At 38.8% G+C, this 19,822-nt stretch overlaps 1 protein-coding gene across 1 annotated transcript in view; it reads left to right on the top strand.

The window, feature by feature from the left end:
• The window catches only part of LOC136691657 (gamma-aminobutyric acid receptor subunit gamma-3), a 146,032-nt gene that overhangs the window by 110,028 nt on the left and 16,182 nt on the right, over positions 1-19,822 (top strand). Inside the window, exon 5 of the mRNA XM_066664330.1 lies at positions 3,534-3,616. Coding sequence (XP_066520427.1) covers positions 3,534-3,616 — 83 coding nt within the window. The remainder of the gene's footprint in view (positions 1-3,533; positions 3,617-19,822) is intronic.

Consider the following 19,822-nt stretch of genomic DNA (forward strand, 5'->3'; position numbering starts at 1 on the left):
GGTGGAGAGGAGACAATGAAATGTCACTCTCCATATTAATTGCAGTCATTTATGGCCGTGGTAAACCGAGGTAAACAACGATGGCATTTTGGGTGCCATGAGATTTCCGGTTCCAGCCATGTCCAGATCTGAGCTCAGGAAAGAGGTTATTTCCATTTACCACACCTTTCTATAACACCTAATATGTGTTGTCAAGTCATTTATTTACTGTCATGGTTATTTTATTTATTTATTTATTTATTTTGTTTTTTCACCATAGCTGCATCTCTGCAATCCGCTAGCTTAGGAAATGCCAAACCAATCTTGGACTGCGTCATGTATGAACAAGAGGCCAGCTGCCTTCCTAACCTTGGCTGCAATATAATCAGCAGAGAGATTCGGGAGTTATTTTAAAACATCTATACAGCGGAAGTTTGCTGTATTCCATAAAGAGGTCGACTCTTCTTTTCAAGTGCATTCAGTAAATCAGGCCAGTGATGTTTCACCAGGCCTAAAGGCTCAAATAATCCAGTGAAACTGCAAAGAAATACCCTGTCTCTGGAAATGCTGTCCATGCATTCAACAGAGCCTTAGGACGTTGCATTAATTTGGCAATAGTTACTACTGTTATACTTGCTATATCTTGTAAAAAAGCTGAACTCCACTGAACAGCTTTAGTTCTGCATGCAAGCAATTTAGGGCTGACGCATCTTTAGCAGTCGACGTAAAATCCTGAATTGGGAAATCTGGAAAATTTGCTTTAATACAACAATGTAGCTATGGACTTGAATGCAATCTCTGAGGATTTGTAATCTGTGAAGTAGGCATAGAGTCTGACACTTGTGGGAAGTTTATGCTCTGCTTCTTTCTTCCACTGTTTAAGTGCTGATACTGCAAACTACAGGACAACCACAGCAGCCAACAAGACAACAAAGGAATTTTTGCATGTTTAACATTGTATAAGGCTCTGCTTGTTTAATCTGTTGTCAGCATATTTTTTCAGTAATCTGGAATATATTTACTGTACTGAATTATAAAATGTCCAGTGTGTGTGATCAAAGATTAAGTAAACAGGCAAACTTGAAGCACTGGCGTCTCTGAGAGCACCATTAAAGCCACTATGTTCTCTTTGAGAATTACTGAGTCCGGAGTGGAGCTCAGCTTCAGATTGTACCTTCTCACCAGTCACCAAGCAAACAGACCCTCCCATTTTTTTAGAATGTCAAAAAAAACATTCAACAGACATGGTTAAAAATAGAGTAACATTCAATAGGGTCGCGGTGGGTCCAGAGCCTACCTGGAATCATTGGGCACAAGGCGGGAATACACCCTGGAGGGGGCATAGAGTAACATTTTATTATTAAATGTGCATTTTGATTTTATTTTTGTCCCTTCACCATTAATATAAGTGACCACTTTTGGAAATCTTAGAATTTTTGAAGGTTTTCTTAACCCATCAGCTGTTTGTTGTGTTTACGACACTCCGTGTCCTGATATGACACGGTCCAGACGTCCATTGATATAGGTGTCAGAAATGTCACCTGGCTGATGGGAGTTCATTAAAAAGAAGGGAGATCCACCTGTTGCCAGGCAGACAGCTGTCCAACTGTCCTCTCTGTTCTGCTCCACTGCTCCCTCCTCACTCCAGTCCACACACAGTAAATGAGTCATCCACACATCACCCTCTCATCTCACAAACACAGCAACCCACTGACTACAACTCATGCCTCAACACTGTGGCACTTCTGAATGATTTCACAGGGTTGATTAATGAGGTGTCATTTAATATCCCACATACATTATCACAGACTACATATTCAGTATTTAAAAAAAGATACGAGTCAGTTTTACAATCAAAAGTAGCAAGTAATGTACAGTAAAAGTCCAAATGAAAGAATGTGTTCATTCTGAAACAACAAAAGCAGTTCAACCAGGCTTTATAGAGCGGATTCCCAACATAGGAGCGGCCATGTTTGATATAGGTTTTGTAAAGAATTACAATAACATCCAGGCCAGTAGGGGTCAATATAATGGGTTTAATACTGTGATTTAATTAGCTCTTTAAATGATTATTAAGGTAACCTAAGTGTCTTGATACATTTAAACATGCAGCATGGTGTATTGTGTGTACTGTTTGTGTGTACTGAACATACTGAAATATGTGTGTACTGTTTGTAAAGTGTGAATGGAGAGTTTGATATAATGTGCAAACTTGGTTATAATTTCAAAATATTCTATTCCCTCACCAGACCATACGGCTCAGATTTTTAATGAAAAACCTCAATTTAAAATCCCTGTAGGGGTACCTTAAATCCAAGAATTGCCCACAGAGTCTATGTTGAAAAATAGAGCAACACAGGGGGACAAGATCAAAGGATACTTTATATATGGTTTCAGTAATAAGGTAAATACATTTAAATGTACAATATATTTTATTCATGGTGGAACTACGTTTTTTAAACATTGTGTAGTCTTTGTTTTAGTTCAATTTGTTCAAAAGAAACAAATATATCCAAATATATCCATATCATATATCCAAAGATGTACTTTACATCCGTTTAACCTAAATATACTTTTTACAAGCCTTGTCATTAGCCCATACATCAGTCTTAACGGCACAATAACTAATGTATGTAGTTTCTAGAAAAAAATTGAGAAGCATGAATTATGTCTGATTATTGCTACATAAACTCACATTAACCTCATAAAGGGACCCCAGGGTTTAGGCCCTTAGAGTCCACAGGTACGGTTTTGATCCACTCATGCCACAACAACACACAGTAACACATCACCACATCAGTGTCAGTGTAGTCCCGAAAATGATCCATCACCCAAAAATACTTGGATTGCGTTTTTGTGGACCACTGAAGAACAGGAAGAATGGAGGCTCTCAAAGTACGCACAGCAACAGGTGGATTAGTCTGTATCTGTAGAACTGCACCTACATGATCAGTGGAGTCAATATAATGTCCAGTAAGGAGGTCACGTTATGGCTGATCAGTGTATGTTTTCTTAATATTACTGTGTTTAATTTGATCAGAAGTCAAAATTGGACATAAAAATGAATGCAATTTGAAATCTTGATTTGCCATGGAATATTCTGTAAATGTCTGGACCTTAGCAAACAGTACAGAGGACTTTGTACATAAAGGTACGCTCTCAGTTTTCCTGTGTGTGAAAAAGGCCCGTAAGTGAGAAACAATATGTAACTTTGTAGTTTGGTTTGTTTACCTCTTTGAGCTCTATAATCCCTGACTAAACACTGTACCTCCCAGCAGCAGAATGGATGTGAGTGTGTAGTGCGCTTCTGCTTGAGTTACTGGGCTGTGTGTGTAATGGGTGGAGTGTGTGCAGCACCACACTCGCAGTTATAGTCTCCAAGAAAACAGATCCATCATCCACCGCTTTGTTGTGTAATAAATTACCACTGGTACAACATGGGATTAAGCTATTTCACTGGCACACAATTATCTGTTCCCAGCTTTTTCCCTCCTCCTCTCCCTATCTGTAAAGCTCTGTGATGTTTACTAGGTGTTGTGTGTGTCCTCTTGCAGACTGACTATAAACGCAGAGTGTCAGCTGCAGCTCCATAACTTCCCCATGGACGAGCACTCCTGCCCTCTAATCTTCTCTAGCTGTAAGTATCAAGGCACACAGACATTAAAAAAAAAAAAATTAAAAAATAGTATTGTCCCCCAGTATCCAAAGAGAACACACAGTCCTTCCTTTCCAGTATAGTTTAACTAATTTTAAGATGCCATTCACAATTTAAAAAAATTTTATAGAATTGAGGATGTCTCCTTGCCATTTGCTAGCCATCTGGAGATTCTACTTGCATGCTTGAAACCAGTCTAATGTGCCCCAGTGTCTGTAAATGGGTTAAAACAAACAAAAACAAAACAAAAAGGCTTTCTATGGAAAACATCTGGAGTGTTTGAGACAACAAAGAGAACTCCGAATGTTGAAAAGCATGAACCGAAATGAGGATATTGCTCTATTCCTGCTCCATAGGTAGGTAATATTGACTTATTTTTGCTGTTTCAGATCACTTAAAGTGGAAATGTATCCAAATTCAGGAGACTGTTAACTGCATTAACAAAAGTGCTACAAAACTAAACATCTTGAGGTTTAAATGTGTTTCTGTGGCATTTCAAACAGTGAATAATAAAAGTTCGATTTTAGCCAGATACAAACAGTCAACTTTTTTTCCACTCAATCACACTTTTCCACCTTAAAAGAGGCACACAATTGCAGAAATTCCCTTTAAAGGGCAAATACTTCCACACAAATTTCACAGGAATTTGGGACTCCTTTAGTTCAGATCTGAATGACACATTCCAGGTAATGCCACAGCAGCTCTACTGGGTCCAAATCAAGACTTTGATAAAGCCACTTCAAAATATTTATTATGTTTGATGTGTGGCAGTTTTTTGGAAGTTCTCCTAGGATGATTTGTGACTTTTTGAATGACTTGCTGTTGTGTCATTGGTAAAGGTTTGGCAGGCCAGCAACTCTTAGGATGATTCAACAATGCTATGGTTATTTTCAGTTCAGCCTGGTCTCAAGATGAATTTGTACATTTTAGACTACAAGATCATCCTGAGGATTGGCACAGCCTGCATGGAACTTAGTCTGCCCTTCATGGATATACAGGTTATTTAGCAACACTCACAGTTAAAATCTCTCCATCATCCACAAGAGTATAAGACACTTTTTTCTTTCAGTCTTTAAGTACTTTAAGCTTTGAGTAACCATGAAATATCAGGACCAAACAAAAAAAAAAAAAACTTGGGTTAAGGTTAATGTTAGGTTTAGTGTTATTTAGCTACATTTACATTTATGTTGGTGTAAAGTCCTGACATGAACAGTGGCTCAAAAGTGTGTGCACAATTTGTACAGTTACAAATAAATGCAAGTTTAAAATGTACATTGTCAGTATATAATGAATCTCACTGTAGCTTGGTGACCTCCTAGAAACACGTTTATAGCTCTTTCCACTGACATATTCCAACACTATCTTCTCATCTATTTTGGGTTTAATTTTGGGTCATAACTTAGTCAGCTTGTGAATATTCTGATAACTACTTCACTCTGGTGAACATCAAAATGAGTGAGGGTTATATACAAATTGTCTGCATGCTAGCCTCGCTCAATCGGCTAAGTTTCATCAGCTAAATTTGTTTTCATTTCTTGCTTGAGTAAGTGGGCAATTACTTTTTCACATGGGTGATCCACATATTGGATAATGTCGCTCTATAAATAATGATTCCAAAAATGTGTTTTGTGTTCTAAAAGGTTCTCTTTGTATATTTATACATTGTGTTTGAAGATATAAAAGAAAGAAGACATGTTTATGACACTGTATTTTGCCCTTGACTGCATCTATATCATTTCAGTGATCTGGAGTTTCACAAGTGCAGAATTACACACAGAATCACAAGTACACACAAAAAAAAATAAAATAATTTTTTTATTTAGAGGAAGAGCAAGTCTTACAGGAGTCATGACACTGTCAAATATATCTCTGAAGTTCTATATAGCTCTGTTTCTAAAATACAGCTTGTAAACACTTGTCATCTTAATTTAGGTTTTAGCGTTTTGAATCACTCTCTTTTGGAAAAGTGTGTCTCTTTGCAGTTTGAAGGTATTCAAGTCCAGGGTAAATAAGGCTTTACCTATGCCACAAGTCATACAGCGAAATCACATCTGAAATACAGCACTAGGGGCTTTCAGCTGAACGGATTAAAGGTTTTGTCCAACATTCGTGAGGTTTTGGTTTATATTTGACAAGTGAAACTTTTCACTTCCTCTCCCAGAAGTGGCAGTTCAGACCAAGCTGTATTTCGGGGAGCTTCACTACACCAGAGCCAGATTCACTACTAGTTCACTTTACAAGCTGCAAGACTTCTAAGTTACAGTTTGTCTTTAAAACTTGGGGTCAAGATAATAAGTTAATGCTTCCATTTTATATTGTGATTATAATTAATATAATTATTAAGTATTATTTAAATAGTGTTATTAAAATGCAGGCTTGAATACAAGTATACAGGTGCTGGTCATAAAATTAGAATATCATGAAAAAGTTTATTTATTTCAGTAATTCCATTCAAAAAGTGAAACTTGTATATTATACTCATTCATTACACACAGACTGATATATTTCAAGTGTTTATTTCTTTTAGTTTGACAATTATAACTGACAACTAATGAAAACTACAAGAGTCCAAGAGAGCATAATTGGCCTTCTCAAATTCATAAATTGTGTACAAGTAGAAAGCCAATATCTGGCAACCCTGTTTGAAAAACCTGTAAATGAAAAAAAGTATTAAAACTTTTTAAATAAAAATTTACTTTTTTTGTTAAATTTAAATGTATAAAAACTTTCACAAAATCTAACCCTAACCCCCAAGTGCAAATTCCAAAAAGTAGAAAGCAGTGTATTGTGCTTGTGTAATGCTACCGCTGAGAGTAATCTCTGCGGTTGTGGCTCTTCTTTGAGTACACAGGGACTTTGCGAGACTGAGTGTATAAAGTGAAACAGCACCACCAGTGGATTGGGGCTCATTTGGTGAATGTAAAATAGCTGCGGTACTGAGCTATACTAAAGCAGTGTCCTCAATATACAAATGACACAGTGGTAAGTAAAGACTTTTAGCAGCATGTTTTAGTGATGCACAATGATATCCGAATTATATTTCAAGCCCATAATTGCTGATGTTTATTTTATGCCAAATAAAGTCTGAGTGGGGGAGTGTGTGAAGAAGCACATTTCTGTATTGTAGAATAGTTTGATTGTTATAAATCTACTGGTATTTATGTTTAATCCATTGCTTTATGTGAACATTCATTTATTTGATGAGGAGATCTGTAATTTAATTTAACTTGTAAAGCTATGAGCAGGTCCCTCTGAAAGGAACAGTTAGCAAAATAAATGTGGCTAAAAATGTTCTTAGGAGACACCTTTCATTTTATTGTTTGTGTACAGTTGGTTGTTAAAATGTTATGCTAGTGTTACATTTGTCAGTAATGTTAATCTGGGGTAGCTTACCATTCTGTACTTTATAAACAGCATCAGCAGATACATACATGTATAATATTGGATATTGGAATTCTCATATCAGTGCATCCCTGGTATATTAACATTTTAGATATGACACCAAGGAGTGTCAATGGCATGAGCACAGAACAATAAAAAAAAGCCACGTTCACTGAGTGAAACTCAGAGGATGACCCTTGCCACATAAGAATGGGGAGGTCCAGGCGGTCAGCTTTTGTTCATTGTCTCCCAGGCAAAAAAAAAAAAAAAAAAAAGATGCTGTCAGTCTGGCCCTAAAACATTTGCGGAACTTGTCTGGAATACAGACAAGGCTCGCTGTCTGTAGCTTGGGGCTTTGTGTGTGTGTGTGGGGTGGGGGGGGGGGGGGGGGGGTGTTAGACGGAAATGTTAAATGCTCCTTTAGGCATTTCAGCCTCCTCAACCTCTATCAACATCCTCTCATCTCCCAGGTGATGACCCCACACTATTTTCTCCTCAAAGAACCCAGGTGTCAAGAACAGTGTTTTAAATATAGGGGATATGGAGATGAGGGTTAATGTCCACTGGGCAGAACGCGGTCAGCCTGGATTGGAAATCTCTCCTCTGCGGTGCAAGCAGACACACTGCTGAATGTGTTTGGAGTAAAATGCCTGTTCCTGTACAACTCACAGCAAGAGCTGCCTCCCGAGAGGAACAATTTGCCAAAAGGATCGCTTTAATATTTCACACCTCACTGCCCAGCAAAGTAGCATGTCCTCCGAAGCATATTTTCAGATGCAAACATGAGCATGCAGCATAGGGTTCCCATTTGAATAATCAAACGGACAGCTCAGATCCTCCCCAGTTGTTGTCCCTGCTGTTACAGATTCAGGGAGAGTTTTACTGACCTAACACCTACAATAGGTCCCATGCACCTCCGCCCACCACCTGATCCCCACCTACTGAATCCAGTCATCTGGAAGAATTCTCTCTGGTTAGTGCTGATATTAATCCAATGGCCTGAATAGATCAGACTTTCATATTTAAATGACTGGCTTTTTCCACTGTGTTCTAGCCCCTTTAATCCATAATCTTTTTGATTATCTCACTGCCCCCATATTATTTTGGCAGCAGTTGGATAGCAGTTGTTAAGCTCATGATACAACGACAGAAAAACACCATTTCCCAGCAGCATCAGGGTGTTGTTGCTGTTTCTTCAATGAATTTTTTTCTCCATTAAAACAGCACAGACAAACCATAAAGAGCTTATTTTCCCAGGCTACATAGAATAGAGTAAACTACATTTTATTATCCACAATGTGGAAATTCATCTTCAATCACTCATAACACAAATGACATAACATCTACACCTGAAAAAGAGAAAAAAACCTCAAGTATTCACCATATCCATGGCATTTAGTAAAAATTTTATCTACATACACTGAAACAACTATGCACAATAATTCTACACTCACTGTCCATTGATCCAGCTCCACTGGCCATTTAGGTGTACTGTAGCCCATCTGTTGCCCTTTCACCCAACGAGGTAGGTATGTCTAACAGAGTAGACAGTGGTCAAAAAAACAGCAGCAGTGTAGTTTAATGGGCAGGCAGTGCAGTTCTTAGTACTGTACAGTCAAAAATCAACCTTTATTTATTCAACTTCCAGCCAAAAACACCATTTGGACTAGGGTGGGCTGGTGTCAGGCAACTGACCAATTTTTAAAACATACAAAATGTATTTAACAGAAAAAGATGCAGAACCCTCAACAACGTAAAAGAACATCAGTAGTAATTGTGTCACCTCCATGTGTTTACTACTGCATACATTTTTTCAGGAGACTAGCTTTCAGCTTTTCAAAGAAGTCTGAACAGACATTTTTCATATAAAGCATAGTTCAGTCTTTGAAGTTGGTTGCATTTTCTGCTCCTAAAAGACCAAACAGACCCAGAAACATGTTGCTAAAGTAATATAAATGCAGTGTTCCAAAATCAAAACAGCAAAATAATTAAAAGGACAGCTTTTGCACACACCAGATTTTGGCCAATCAACCGGTTCAATGGCAGCATTATGTTTGAATGTTGTGGAAGCTTCTGCTTCTCACAGGAGAAAAGATCTGAATGTTAGTTTCATGTTTGGAGCTTAAAGTTAAAACCAGCTAATGATAAAACATGTAAGGAAAATCACAATATACAGCATTAAGCCTTAATCAATTATGTCACTAATGTTAAAAATGTCACCTAACACATTAACATCCCCACACAAAAAAGAAAAAGTTACCGTACATTATTGTCCCTAAAGATATGAACAGCGTAAATGTAGGTACAGCAGTAGTTTTAAACTCCAGTTGTGTTCCCTAAAGGTACATTACATTCTCTTCTACTAAATGAGAGGTGAATATTTGGTAGCTTTCATTACAGAACTGTGCAAGTCCTGGAGGGGAAATGGAGCGTATGAAATCAACACAACTTTAATATCTACAACTAATATAAACTATTGGTACAATTATGTCCTTTAATTAAAGGTACTGAATATGTACCCTTGAGGGTACCACCACAGTGACAGTTTTTCTGAGAGATGGGGAGGTGTAGGAATCATTAATACGATGCTCAGTGTAAACGGCAGTCTGTGTGTTGCAACGTATTTTGATTCAGTGATGCGTAACCCTGAAGTCATGTTTATCTGGGTGCAGCCAGTTACCTGATCCCAGTCCTGAGCTTATTAACAAACACTACCTGAGGTTTGGCCTTTTTTACAAGCAAGAAAAACATCAACATATTCATGTCTATATGTGTTATATATCCCATATATCTAAATCTACTGCAAAACTTGAATAAGAAACAGAAATCCGCCAATATCGTGAGAGACTGTCAGGAGTTGCGGGGTGGTGTGTGGAGATAGCATAGATACAGACTACAAGCAACATCACAACTCAGACTCCCTTGGTGAAGGGAAACTCCAACCTGGAGAAGCAGAAATGTCGAGAGAAAGCATAAAACTCTCCAGAGTTTGGATGTGTACTTGGTTTGGTCAGTTGAAAGAGGATATCTCCACAATCCAGGCTCTCATACCACCAGTAGTGAAGTTAAGCTTGTCACTCTACAGTGTGCACCAGAGTTCCTCAGCGTACAATGCATCTCCTAAGGGCATGGCTGCCTTATCCCTCCAGGCTGTAGTCTCCCCTCACTAGGGAGTTTCAGGGATCTTGTAGTCTTCGGGGCTGGATCTGAGGTAGCATAACTGACAGATACTTGATAAACAATCTTGAAACATTATTTAACAATTATAAAATGAGTACGATTTTAATCATATTGACTCAAATTCAAATGCTTTTCACCTGCCAGGTCATCTTTTGGCAGTGTAAACAACAGAGCTGGTACAGATCCGAGTAGAAAATAGACAGGCTGGCCGTAACTCTAGAAGATTACACTTTCAGCATGTGGGGTTAGAACAGAATTGAAAAATGAAAGCCAGCCTAGGCTGGACAGAAGAGGAACTTAACTTGATTTAAAGTGTTATTTTTTGTATAATTCTATGAAAAATCCATAATGCACATCAAGAAAATTGAAAGACCTGCTCCAAAACACTTCTCTCATTCATGTTCCAAGTCTGAAAAAAAGGACAAGCTCATATACGAGTCTGTCTATCACAGGTAACAACTGGGCAACTGTCGGCTACAATCGCAGTAGAAAGAACAGCTTTTTCACCAGGTGTGGGTGCTAAATCACTTTTCAAGAAAAGCAAAGTGCTGTTCTGGACAGTGGCTATTATTTCCAGGTTGTGTACCCATTTTATGCTCTCAGGTAGATGTTAATAACTCTGTTCTGCACCGGTTTTGATGGAAACTACATTTCTGGCACATGGAGCATGAGTCATCTGCCACCTTGGTTCTATTAACTAAGAACATGGCTTTGACCCCACCCGACTCAGCGCACCGTCATTGCCATTCAAAGGGGCACAGATGAATGGATGCACACTCAGATTGTAATCTCTCACATAAATAGGATCTTTTTGCTGGAACAGAGCTGGATGCATGTTATTGGTTACTTGCAAAGAGGGGTAATCAATCCAGATTAAACTACAAACCGGATTCCAAAAAAGTTGGGACACTAAACAAATTGTGAATAAAAACTGAATGCAATGATGTGGAGGTGTCAACATCTAATATTTTATTCAGAATAGAACACAAATCAAAAGTTTAAACTGAGAGAATGTATCATTTTAAGGGAAAAAAATTGTTGTTTCAAAAATTTCATGGCGTCAACAAATCCCCAAAAAGTTGGGACAAGGCCATTTTTTACCACTGTGTGGCATCCCCCCTTCTTCTTACAACACTCAACAGACATCTGGGGACAGAGGAGACCAGTTTCTCAAGTTTAGAAATAGGAATGCTCTCCCATTCATGTCTAATACAGGCCTCTAACTGTTCAATCGTCTTGGGCCTTCTTTGTCGCACCTTCCTCTTTATGATGCGCCAAATGTTCTCTGTAGGTGAAAGATCTGGACTGCAGGCAGGCCATTTCAGTACCCGGATCCTTCTCCTACGTAGCCATGATGTGATTGCTGCAGAATGTGGTCTGGCATTATCTTGTTGAAAAATGCAGGGTCTTCCCTGAAAGAGATGACGTCTAGATGGGAGCATGTGTTGTTCTAGAACCTGAACATAGTTCTCTGCATTAATGGTGCCTTTCCAGACATGCAAGCTGCCCATGCCACAAGCACTCATACAACCCCATACCATCAGTGATGCAGGCTTCTGAACGGAGCGTTGATAACAACTTGGGTTATCCTTGTCCTCTCTGGTCCGGATGACTTGGCGTCCCAGTGTTCCATAAAGAACTTCAAACCGTGACTCATCTGACCACAGAACAGTCTTCCATTTTGCAACACTCCATTTTAAAAGACCCATGGCCCAGTGCAAACGTCTGAGCTTGTGAAGCTTGCTTAGAAATGGCTTCCTCTTTGTACTGTAGAGTTTAAGCTGGCAACGGCAGATGGCACGGTGGATTGTGTTCACTGACAATGCTTTCTGGAAGTATTCCTGAGCCCATTCTGTTATTTCTTTGACAGTGGCATTCCTGTTTGAGGTGCAGTGAGGTTTAATTGAGTTTTACAGCCTTAACCCTTACGCACAGCAATTGTTCCAGATTCTCTGAATCTTTTGATGATGTTATGCACGGTTGATGATGATAACTTAAAAGTCTTTTTAAAAGGCTATTTTACACTGGGTAACACCATTCTGGTATTTCTGCACTATCTTTCTGCACAACAATGGTGGAATTGGTGATCCTCTTACCATCTTGGCTTCAGAGAGACACTGACACTCTGAGAGACTCTTTTTATACCCAATCATGTTGTCAATTGACCTAATTAGTGTTAATTGGTCTTCCAGCTGTTCATTATATGCTCAATTTCCTTTTTCCAGCCACTTATTGCTACTTGTGCCAACTTTTTTGGGATTTGTTGACACTGTGAAATTTTGAATCAACATATTTTTCCTTTAAAATGTTACATTTACTCAGATTAAACTTTTGATCTGTCATCTATGATCTATTACGAATAAAATATTGACATTTGCCATCTACACATCATCGCATTCAGTTTTTATTCACAATTTGTTTAGTGTCCCAACTTTTTTGGAATCCGGTTTGTAGGCATGGAAACATACTTTTAAAAAAAGTCAATTAAGAGTGTCAAAATGCAAATTAACTTCTCTGTAAAGTTGCTGCAAATTCACGTTGAGAGCAGACTGAATTTACACCCTACTGTAAATATTTACTTATTTATTCTATTTATTCTTATTTTGACGTTCTTTGCCCAGTCACCCAAGCAGAATGTGTGTGTACTTCCAAGAGTTTAGTAAATCACAAATTATCATTTTCAAAGGTAGGTTTTTCTCTTTTTGTTTGCAGTTCTCATATGGTCTACACAGATTAGGCTTGTAAAATAATGCACATAGATCAGAGCCTAATCCCTGTCTGTATTCAACACAATAACAACTGAAAATGAAGAGAAATGGGAGAGAATAAAGCTGGAACTGAATTAGTCAGTTCCAATACAGAACAAGAGTACTGAATCAAAGCAAATTAAGGCTGCAGAATATTTACATAAAATCATCAGCAATTTTTGTCTCTATGTTTAGAATGGTGATTGAAGAAAGGAAAGAGATAATGTTGTTATGATCTGAATGGACTGCTATCACAATACAATTAGAGCTCCGAGCTCTGGCATGGGGCAGGAACATTATGGTGTTTAAGCGCAGCCAAACTGGACTGAAGTTCATTAAAATACAGGAAGTCTTTAAAGATGAGGGGACAGCAGCCATTACCTTTGATCATGCGTCTCTTCCTGTCTGCAACACATCTTTTTTTCCAGGCTCTTTCAGTCCCTGTTAGAACAGGACTGGTTTCCACTTGCCTTTGATGTCAGGGGAGTTGATAAGACTTAATGGTGGAGCACATCTGCAAAAGGTAGAAGCAGAAAATATGTTTTCGTTTTAATGCAATGATCTGTTAAGTGTAACAGTTAGAGTCTGGATGTGTGATTGAGTAGACCTCCGGCGTACAGTCCAAAGATATCTCAGCCAAAGAGGGAGATCAGAGATGCACTCAGGACTTTCAGGACTTCAGATAGCAGATGCTTTCAACCCAGCCATTATTACTAGTAAGAGGTGATCAATTGCATCATTTGAGTTTATTTCCTTCTATTAGAATTCAGAACAGAAAGGTCTGAGGACTATCAAGACACACATTACGCTAAATGTGTTTTTGAAAAAACAGTGCAACATTTCGAAACCAGTCCAATGCTTATGAAGTCAGTTTTAAATAGTGTGTGTCTAGTGCGTGTATAAACAACTATAAACAAGTTAGAATGGGTGAAAAATCCCCTGAGTCCTGCTCCAGGTGACTCTCTGTGTGGAGTTTGGTGTGTTCGCCTCGTGTCTGCATGGGTTTCCTTCAGGAGCTCCGGTTTCCTCCCACAGTCCAAAAATAACCCAAAAAACAAATAATAATAAATAAATAAATTTAAAAAAAATCGTTGGTAGGTGAATCGGCGACTCAAAAGTGTGTGTGTGTCACCCTGCAAAGGACAGGCACCCCCTCCAGGGTGTGTTCCTGCCTTGCGTCCAGTAATTGACCCCCCCTGACCCTGAACTGGACAAGCGGTTACAGACTATGAATGAAAAATCCCTCCACAAAACAGTGTGTAGATTTATGCTGAATCTGAATATGGGTGGAGTGTACGGAGCTCCAGAAAGAGCAGATCATCATTTTTAGGATGGGAGAGCCTGAATACGGGTGGGCAAAAGAAAAGAAAATATTAACACAAACATTAAAATCCAAATATTGACCTTAAAAAGCAATATGTCCAGCCCTACTAGACAGCCACACGTGCCGGACAACTGCACTGATCTCTCAGCCACAGGAATCAAAGCCAATTTTGCTCTCTTAGGTCACTGGCTTTATATATCTCAGTCATCACAGGGACTAAACCATTTTTACAGGCTCAGCATGGAGCCCATTAATAAAACTATTTAAAGAGCTGAAACTGGAGGAATTTGAGGGGCTAATTTAACATGGGGCATTCCTTGGGACCCTTGAATGTCCAAAATTCAGGAGAAAGAATCTAATAGATTAGGATGATTATTACATTTTCATAGTGCTTATATAAACCAGTTTACCACCTGTGCATAGTTATGTGTTTTATCTTCAATAGCAGAGTTTTCTTCTGGAAGATTCAGTGGAACACGTTGATATAATGACAAGCTGACCTACAATCAATATCATCAAACCATAACTGACAGTTTAGAGTGAACTGCCAATCACATACTCCCTATAAGTCAAATATACAGGTGCATGTTCCCTGCAAAATATTCTCTAAATGCATAATAGCTTTAAGATCATCTTAGCCGTTAGTTTATACTCAGAGATGCATTACGTGCAGATTTCTGATTTGAATTACAGTCTTTTATGAAGATACTTGTGCTGTGATGTTTTGGGGAATCCATGCAGTAGTCCATACATATTCATGACTGAGATGTTGTGTACTGCCTGTCCTCATTACTATGGCGGTGGTTATTTGGCAGTCTAATGTACAAATGTGAGACCAAACCATTTGCCCACATAGCTTTTGTCTTTGAGAGATGTGAAACACCACTTTATACACTGTGTCACTCAGGATTATTGGGCTAGCTGCCGTCTCCCTTTCTTACCACTTGCTCATCAAACAACAAACGAAAGACTGATTTTTTTTTTCCCACCACAATGTAATTAAATGCTCATTACCATTTCAACAGGCAGAATGCTCAGCAGAATGGTTCCTGTGAAGTGAAACATTAACACTGAAATGGGAGCCCCTTCATCAAACCCCACATTTATGATTCTTCTGCAAATGTATTCGTTTATATTGGATGTGTTAAATTAAGCAAAAAGCAGACAAATGTTAGAAGTTATAATTCTAACAGAATTTCTGTGTTCCTTTGCAGTCAGCTAGCTTTCCTAAAACCACAGCTTTACAATAACCCTGTTTCTAAACCCAATTCCTAAACCTCAGATTACCCTCAACCCAAAGATCTAAACCTAACCATAATTCCTGCTCTAAACTTAACCCTAATATTAATTTAAACTAACCATATATTTGGTTCTAATTCTGGTCTTTAACCTATACCAACCCTGATGATGATCAGAAAAAGCCAAGTTTAAACAGAGTGATTGTGATTTGAACACCTGTTGATAATCTACAGGGGGCTTTCCAATTAAAGTGGGATTGCTATAGGCTATTATATCAAATCAGCTTGGTACTAGGTGTAATTAAATCAATACACAGAAAAAATTACTAATTTCAAGAGTAAGGTTTTCGATTGCATCATTTTCTTTATCGAAAATACATACGAAACAGTTTCAACTAGCACTGAATTTGTGTCTCATATGTTCTAAACTTAGCACAAAAAGTAAGGAAATTTGTGTTTTGTAGATTATTTCTTTGTTGTAACAATGCTTCTTGGCAATAATTCTTATACCGTTGGAAAGCCTGTTAATTTCCTTTTTAAATGGTAATTTGTAAGGAACATGCATTTGTGGGATGAGCAGTAGAGCTGAGTATGTGGTTTGCACCCATGAAACATTTGCCAAATTCTCTTTGCCAATGCAAACAGCTTATTCTGCTATTGACTCATTTGGTGTTTGACTGATGATTGAAATTCGAAGAAACAAGATATATTGGCAATTTAACAATTTATTCATTTAACAAACAGGAGCCTCAGTAGCATGTGGAAGAATCATACACAGCCACAACAGCCTGGCACCTCCTCATTATGCTGATCACCGGCCTGGTCACACACTGATGTGGAATGGCATCCCATTCTTCAACCAGCATGTGTTGCAAGTCAGCCAACATGGTTATGTTGGTCACTCTGGCACGAACAGCACGCCCAAGCTGATCCCACAAGTGTTCAATAGGGTTGAGTTCAGGCCTGCTGGCAGACCATTACATCCTCTCTACTGCCAAATTCTGTAAGTAGTCTCTGATAAACCCCACTCTGTGGGGGGAGCATTGACATCTTGGTTGCAAAATTCCATCTTGATATCTCTCTGCATTAGGCTTGCCTCCAATGATGACAAGCCTTGTTTTTCCAGTGAGGGAGATGCCGCACCACACTATCACACTGCCTCCACCAAAAGATGTTACTCAGTGCAGCAATCAGTATAGCGTTCTCTGTGTCTTCTCCACACTTTGACCCTACGATCCAACTGCCGCAGGCAAAATCTGGACTCATCACTGAACATAACGTTCCTCCACATGTTCAGGTTCCAACGCACGTGTTACTGACACCAGCCCCCTGGCAGCCCAATAAAACCAGAGATTGGCTGTGTGCAGTCTGTTCTGGATTGTCTGGGCAGAGAGCCTTCAGCCATATTGTCCTGCAAACCTTGACTGCAAATCTGTAGAAGACAGCCTACGGATGGTACCTAAGTGCTGACAGGGTGAGAAAACTATCTTCTTGAGGTGTCGTCCTCTTGGGGTGCCCACTTCTCGGCCTACAGAAAGGTTGTTTAAAAATACTACTCAGTATTTTTCCTGATACATTTATTTGGGGTAGAATTTGATATAATGTCATGTTTTACTGGAGGCGGCCAAGGTATCATTACTGAACCCCCTTACCTTCCCTGACAATTATATATACAAACCTATTTTTAGAAGATTGGGGTTTTATGCAAATCTAATAAAAACAAGAATGTGACTTTTCGTTCATTTTCAAAGTACAAAGATTTCCAGTCTTTTTACTGACTGCAAGTTAAGATTGTAGATATAAAACTTATTGTGAAAACAGGGTTTGTAGATTCTCTCAGATTCTTCCCCCCACTTCCAACCATCTTCAGTTCTGTTTATACAGATGCAGAAACTAATCCAACTGCTCTAAAACTCGTACAGCATGACTGGCAGATGTCTTTAGCTTTCTACAGTAAGGCCAGTCTGACCACATACCTGCTCTCTTTAGTTTACTGTGTTGTAGGTGCGAGTCGCTATTGGTCAGTAAACAAGATGTGGATACTGGGCTACAGAATGAGGACTCAAGTGTGTTTCTACACTAAACCGATAAAAAGACACACACAGAGAAAAGGGTCAGAGAGTGTGTTGTCAGGGCTCACACTGGCCAGGTGTGAACTCCCTCTCGATTTGCTGTGCTGCTAGTGGATGTCAGCACAGTTACAAGGAGCTGGTGTGTTTGGCTTTCACACAACGAATGCAAAAGAGCAATATGAATTATTTATCCATATGTAATGGTCAGCTCATTGCTGTTACTATAGGATGGCACTACCCCATCTCCCCTTCTACCTAAGAGTGGGTAATAAAATAATGAAAACCTTTCTCCATTTCTTTTTGGATCATTAGCACACAGTAGCCATTTAGATTCTGTAAAATGTATTAAGAACAGACCTATACAAATGAATGCGTTACACAAATATGTTAAAAAACAAAGTCTGAAATGTTGAATGCAAGGACACAAAACATCTTAGAGATGAGGCACTGACAAGCAAGCCATGTGGAGCATTGTGTTAAATCTGAGTGAATGAGTTAAGGCAATTCAATCATGTGCTATTCTTTTAAAATCATTGTGCCCCGAGTTTGTAATGAGTTTTATGTAATGAGGCTCCACTAGTACATTATTTTATGATGTGATGTGTATCACGAATATATCTGTACAGACCTGCAGTTGCCGCCTTGCCAACCCTCAACTTTAACATGTTGCTAGAAGCTGGATGCTCAATTGCTTATCTCGTACTTTGTCTTACCCAAATCAATAATAGCCTTATCTTGTGATGATTTCTGAAAATTACAATGTGGTTTGCTCTGATAGCAAAGTGTACTGGTCCTGTTCGGCTCTCAGAATCGTCCACTGCCACAGGGAGCCCTTGTGCTCTTGGATTCATCAGCACCCCATTCTTCACCCACAGGAGCCAAAGGATAATGCTGTGGTTCCCATGGCGATGGCTATTTTCTCCTCTGATTAAGTGGAATTTGCCTACCTTTTATGCTACGACACCCTGGGGACATTCCAACAATGAAAGTGCTATGACACAAATGTAGGAGGTTTAAGAAAGAGAGAGAGAGCAAGAGAGAGACTAAAATGAAGCAGGGTGAAAGTGTCTACCATTTGCCACTGATAATCATTACAGCTTTCCAGATCTCAACCTCCACCTAATTAACAAGGTCTAATTCAAGCTGATCACAAGAGCACCATCCTGCTATTCTAATGAACATTCACACACAAAAGTTTGGACCCCTCTTGCATAATTACACATTTATTTTCTCAGCGAAATATGTTAAACTATCTACAGTCAACACAACATTTTAAATATAATTTTATAATGTATATTTTAGAGGTTATTGTAGCACAAGGAATTTATTTACTCTGGCAGTCAGATAAAAAAAGGAGGGGGGTGTTTACAGGATTTGATTTGTTCCACGTAATACATATTTTGATTTTTGTTCTGAACTTCTCAAAGTGAGATTCAAAAAAGGACTAAAGCTAAAGAAATGCTAACACTAAATCCCAAAAAGCTAAATAAATAAATATTTAAAAAACAAAAACAAACAAACAGCATTATGTTTTAGTTGGACTCCCCCTGCACCAGAGAAAAACATAACATTTGAATGTGCAGTTCAGAGACTCACTTATCGCATGTTAATTTGTGTTTTGGGACAATGAAATTGTTGTGAGTCCCTGATACCCACTAGTCATGAGTTTTATCAATAATTATTGGAGGTTACACAAAAATGTTCTGTTCAAATATTGCACTAAGCTACTGCATCAGCTGTATACTTATGTGGGCCAGGCCTTGTGGGGTCAAATGGCAACAGGGTTCTCTGAGCAAAGGGTTTCAATTATGAAGAGAAGCTCATCAGGTTTGTCCTCTCTTAGACGACCCCTCATTACACTCCAAGAAAACAGTAGAGAACCGCCAGACACATGAACCTTCAACCCTTGCTTGCAGAAGCCCAGATGTCATTTTCTGTACACTGTGTTTACTAGAAATTTTTTTCCCATTTTATGAGCTGCATTAAGGTTTGACAACGGCAATATCGTATACCACACAGTACTTAAAAATGTGGACAGTATCTGAAAATGATGGAGGTAGTTCAAAATTATGATGTGTGGGTGTGGTGTGTCAATCTTCTGTTCTGTGTCTCACTGTGTACAAGGAGTAAAAGTTAATTTATGTGCATTTATGAGAGCCACAGGGAGGGGACGCTTTGGGGGGAGTTTACTGACTGCTGATGTCGCACTCTGAAAATACGTGGAGAAAAACACAAGGAGATTAGCC

The sequence above is a fragment of the Hoplias malabaricus genome, chromosome 3 (assembly GCF_029633855.1).
Source record: "Hoplias malabaricus isolate fHopMal1 chromosome 3, fHopMal1.hap1, whole genome shotgun sequence".
Lineage (NCBI taxonomy): Eukaryota > Metazoa > Chordata > Actinopteri > Characiformes > Erythrinidae > Hoplias > Hoplias malabaricus.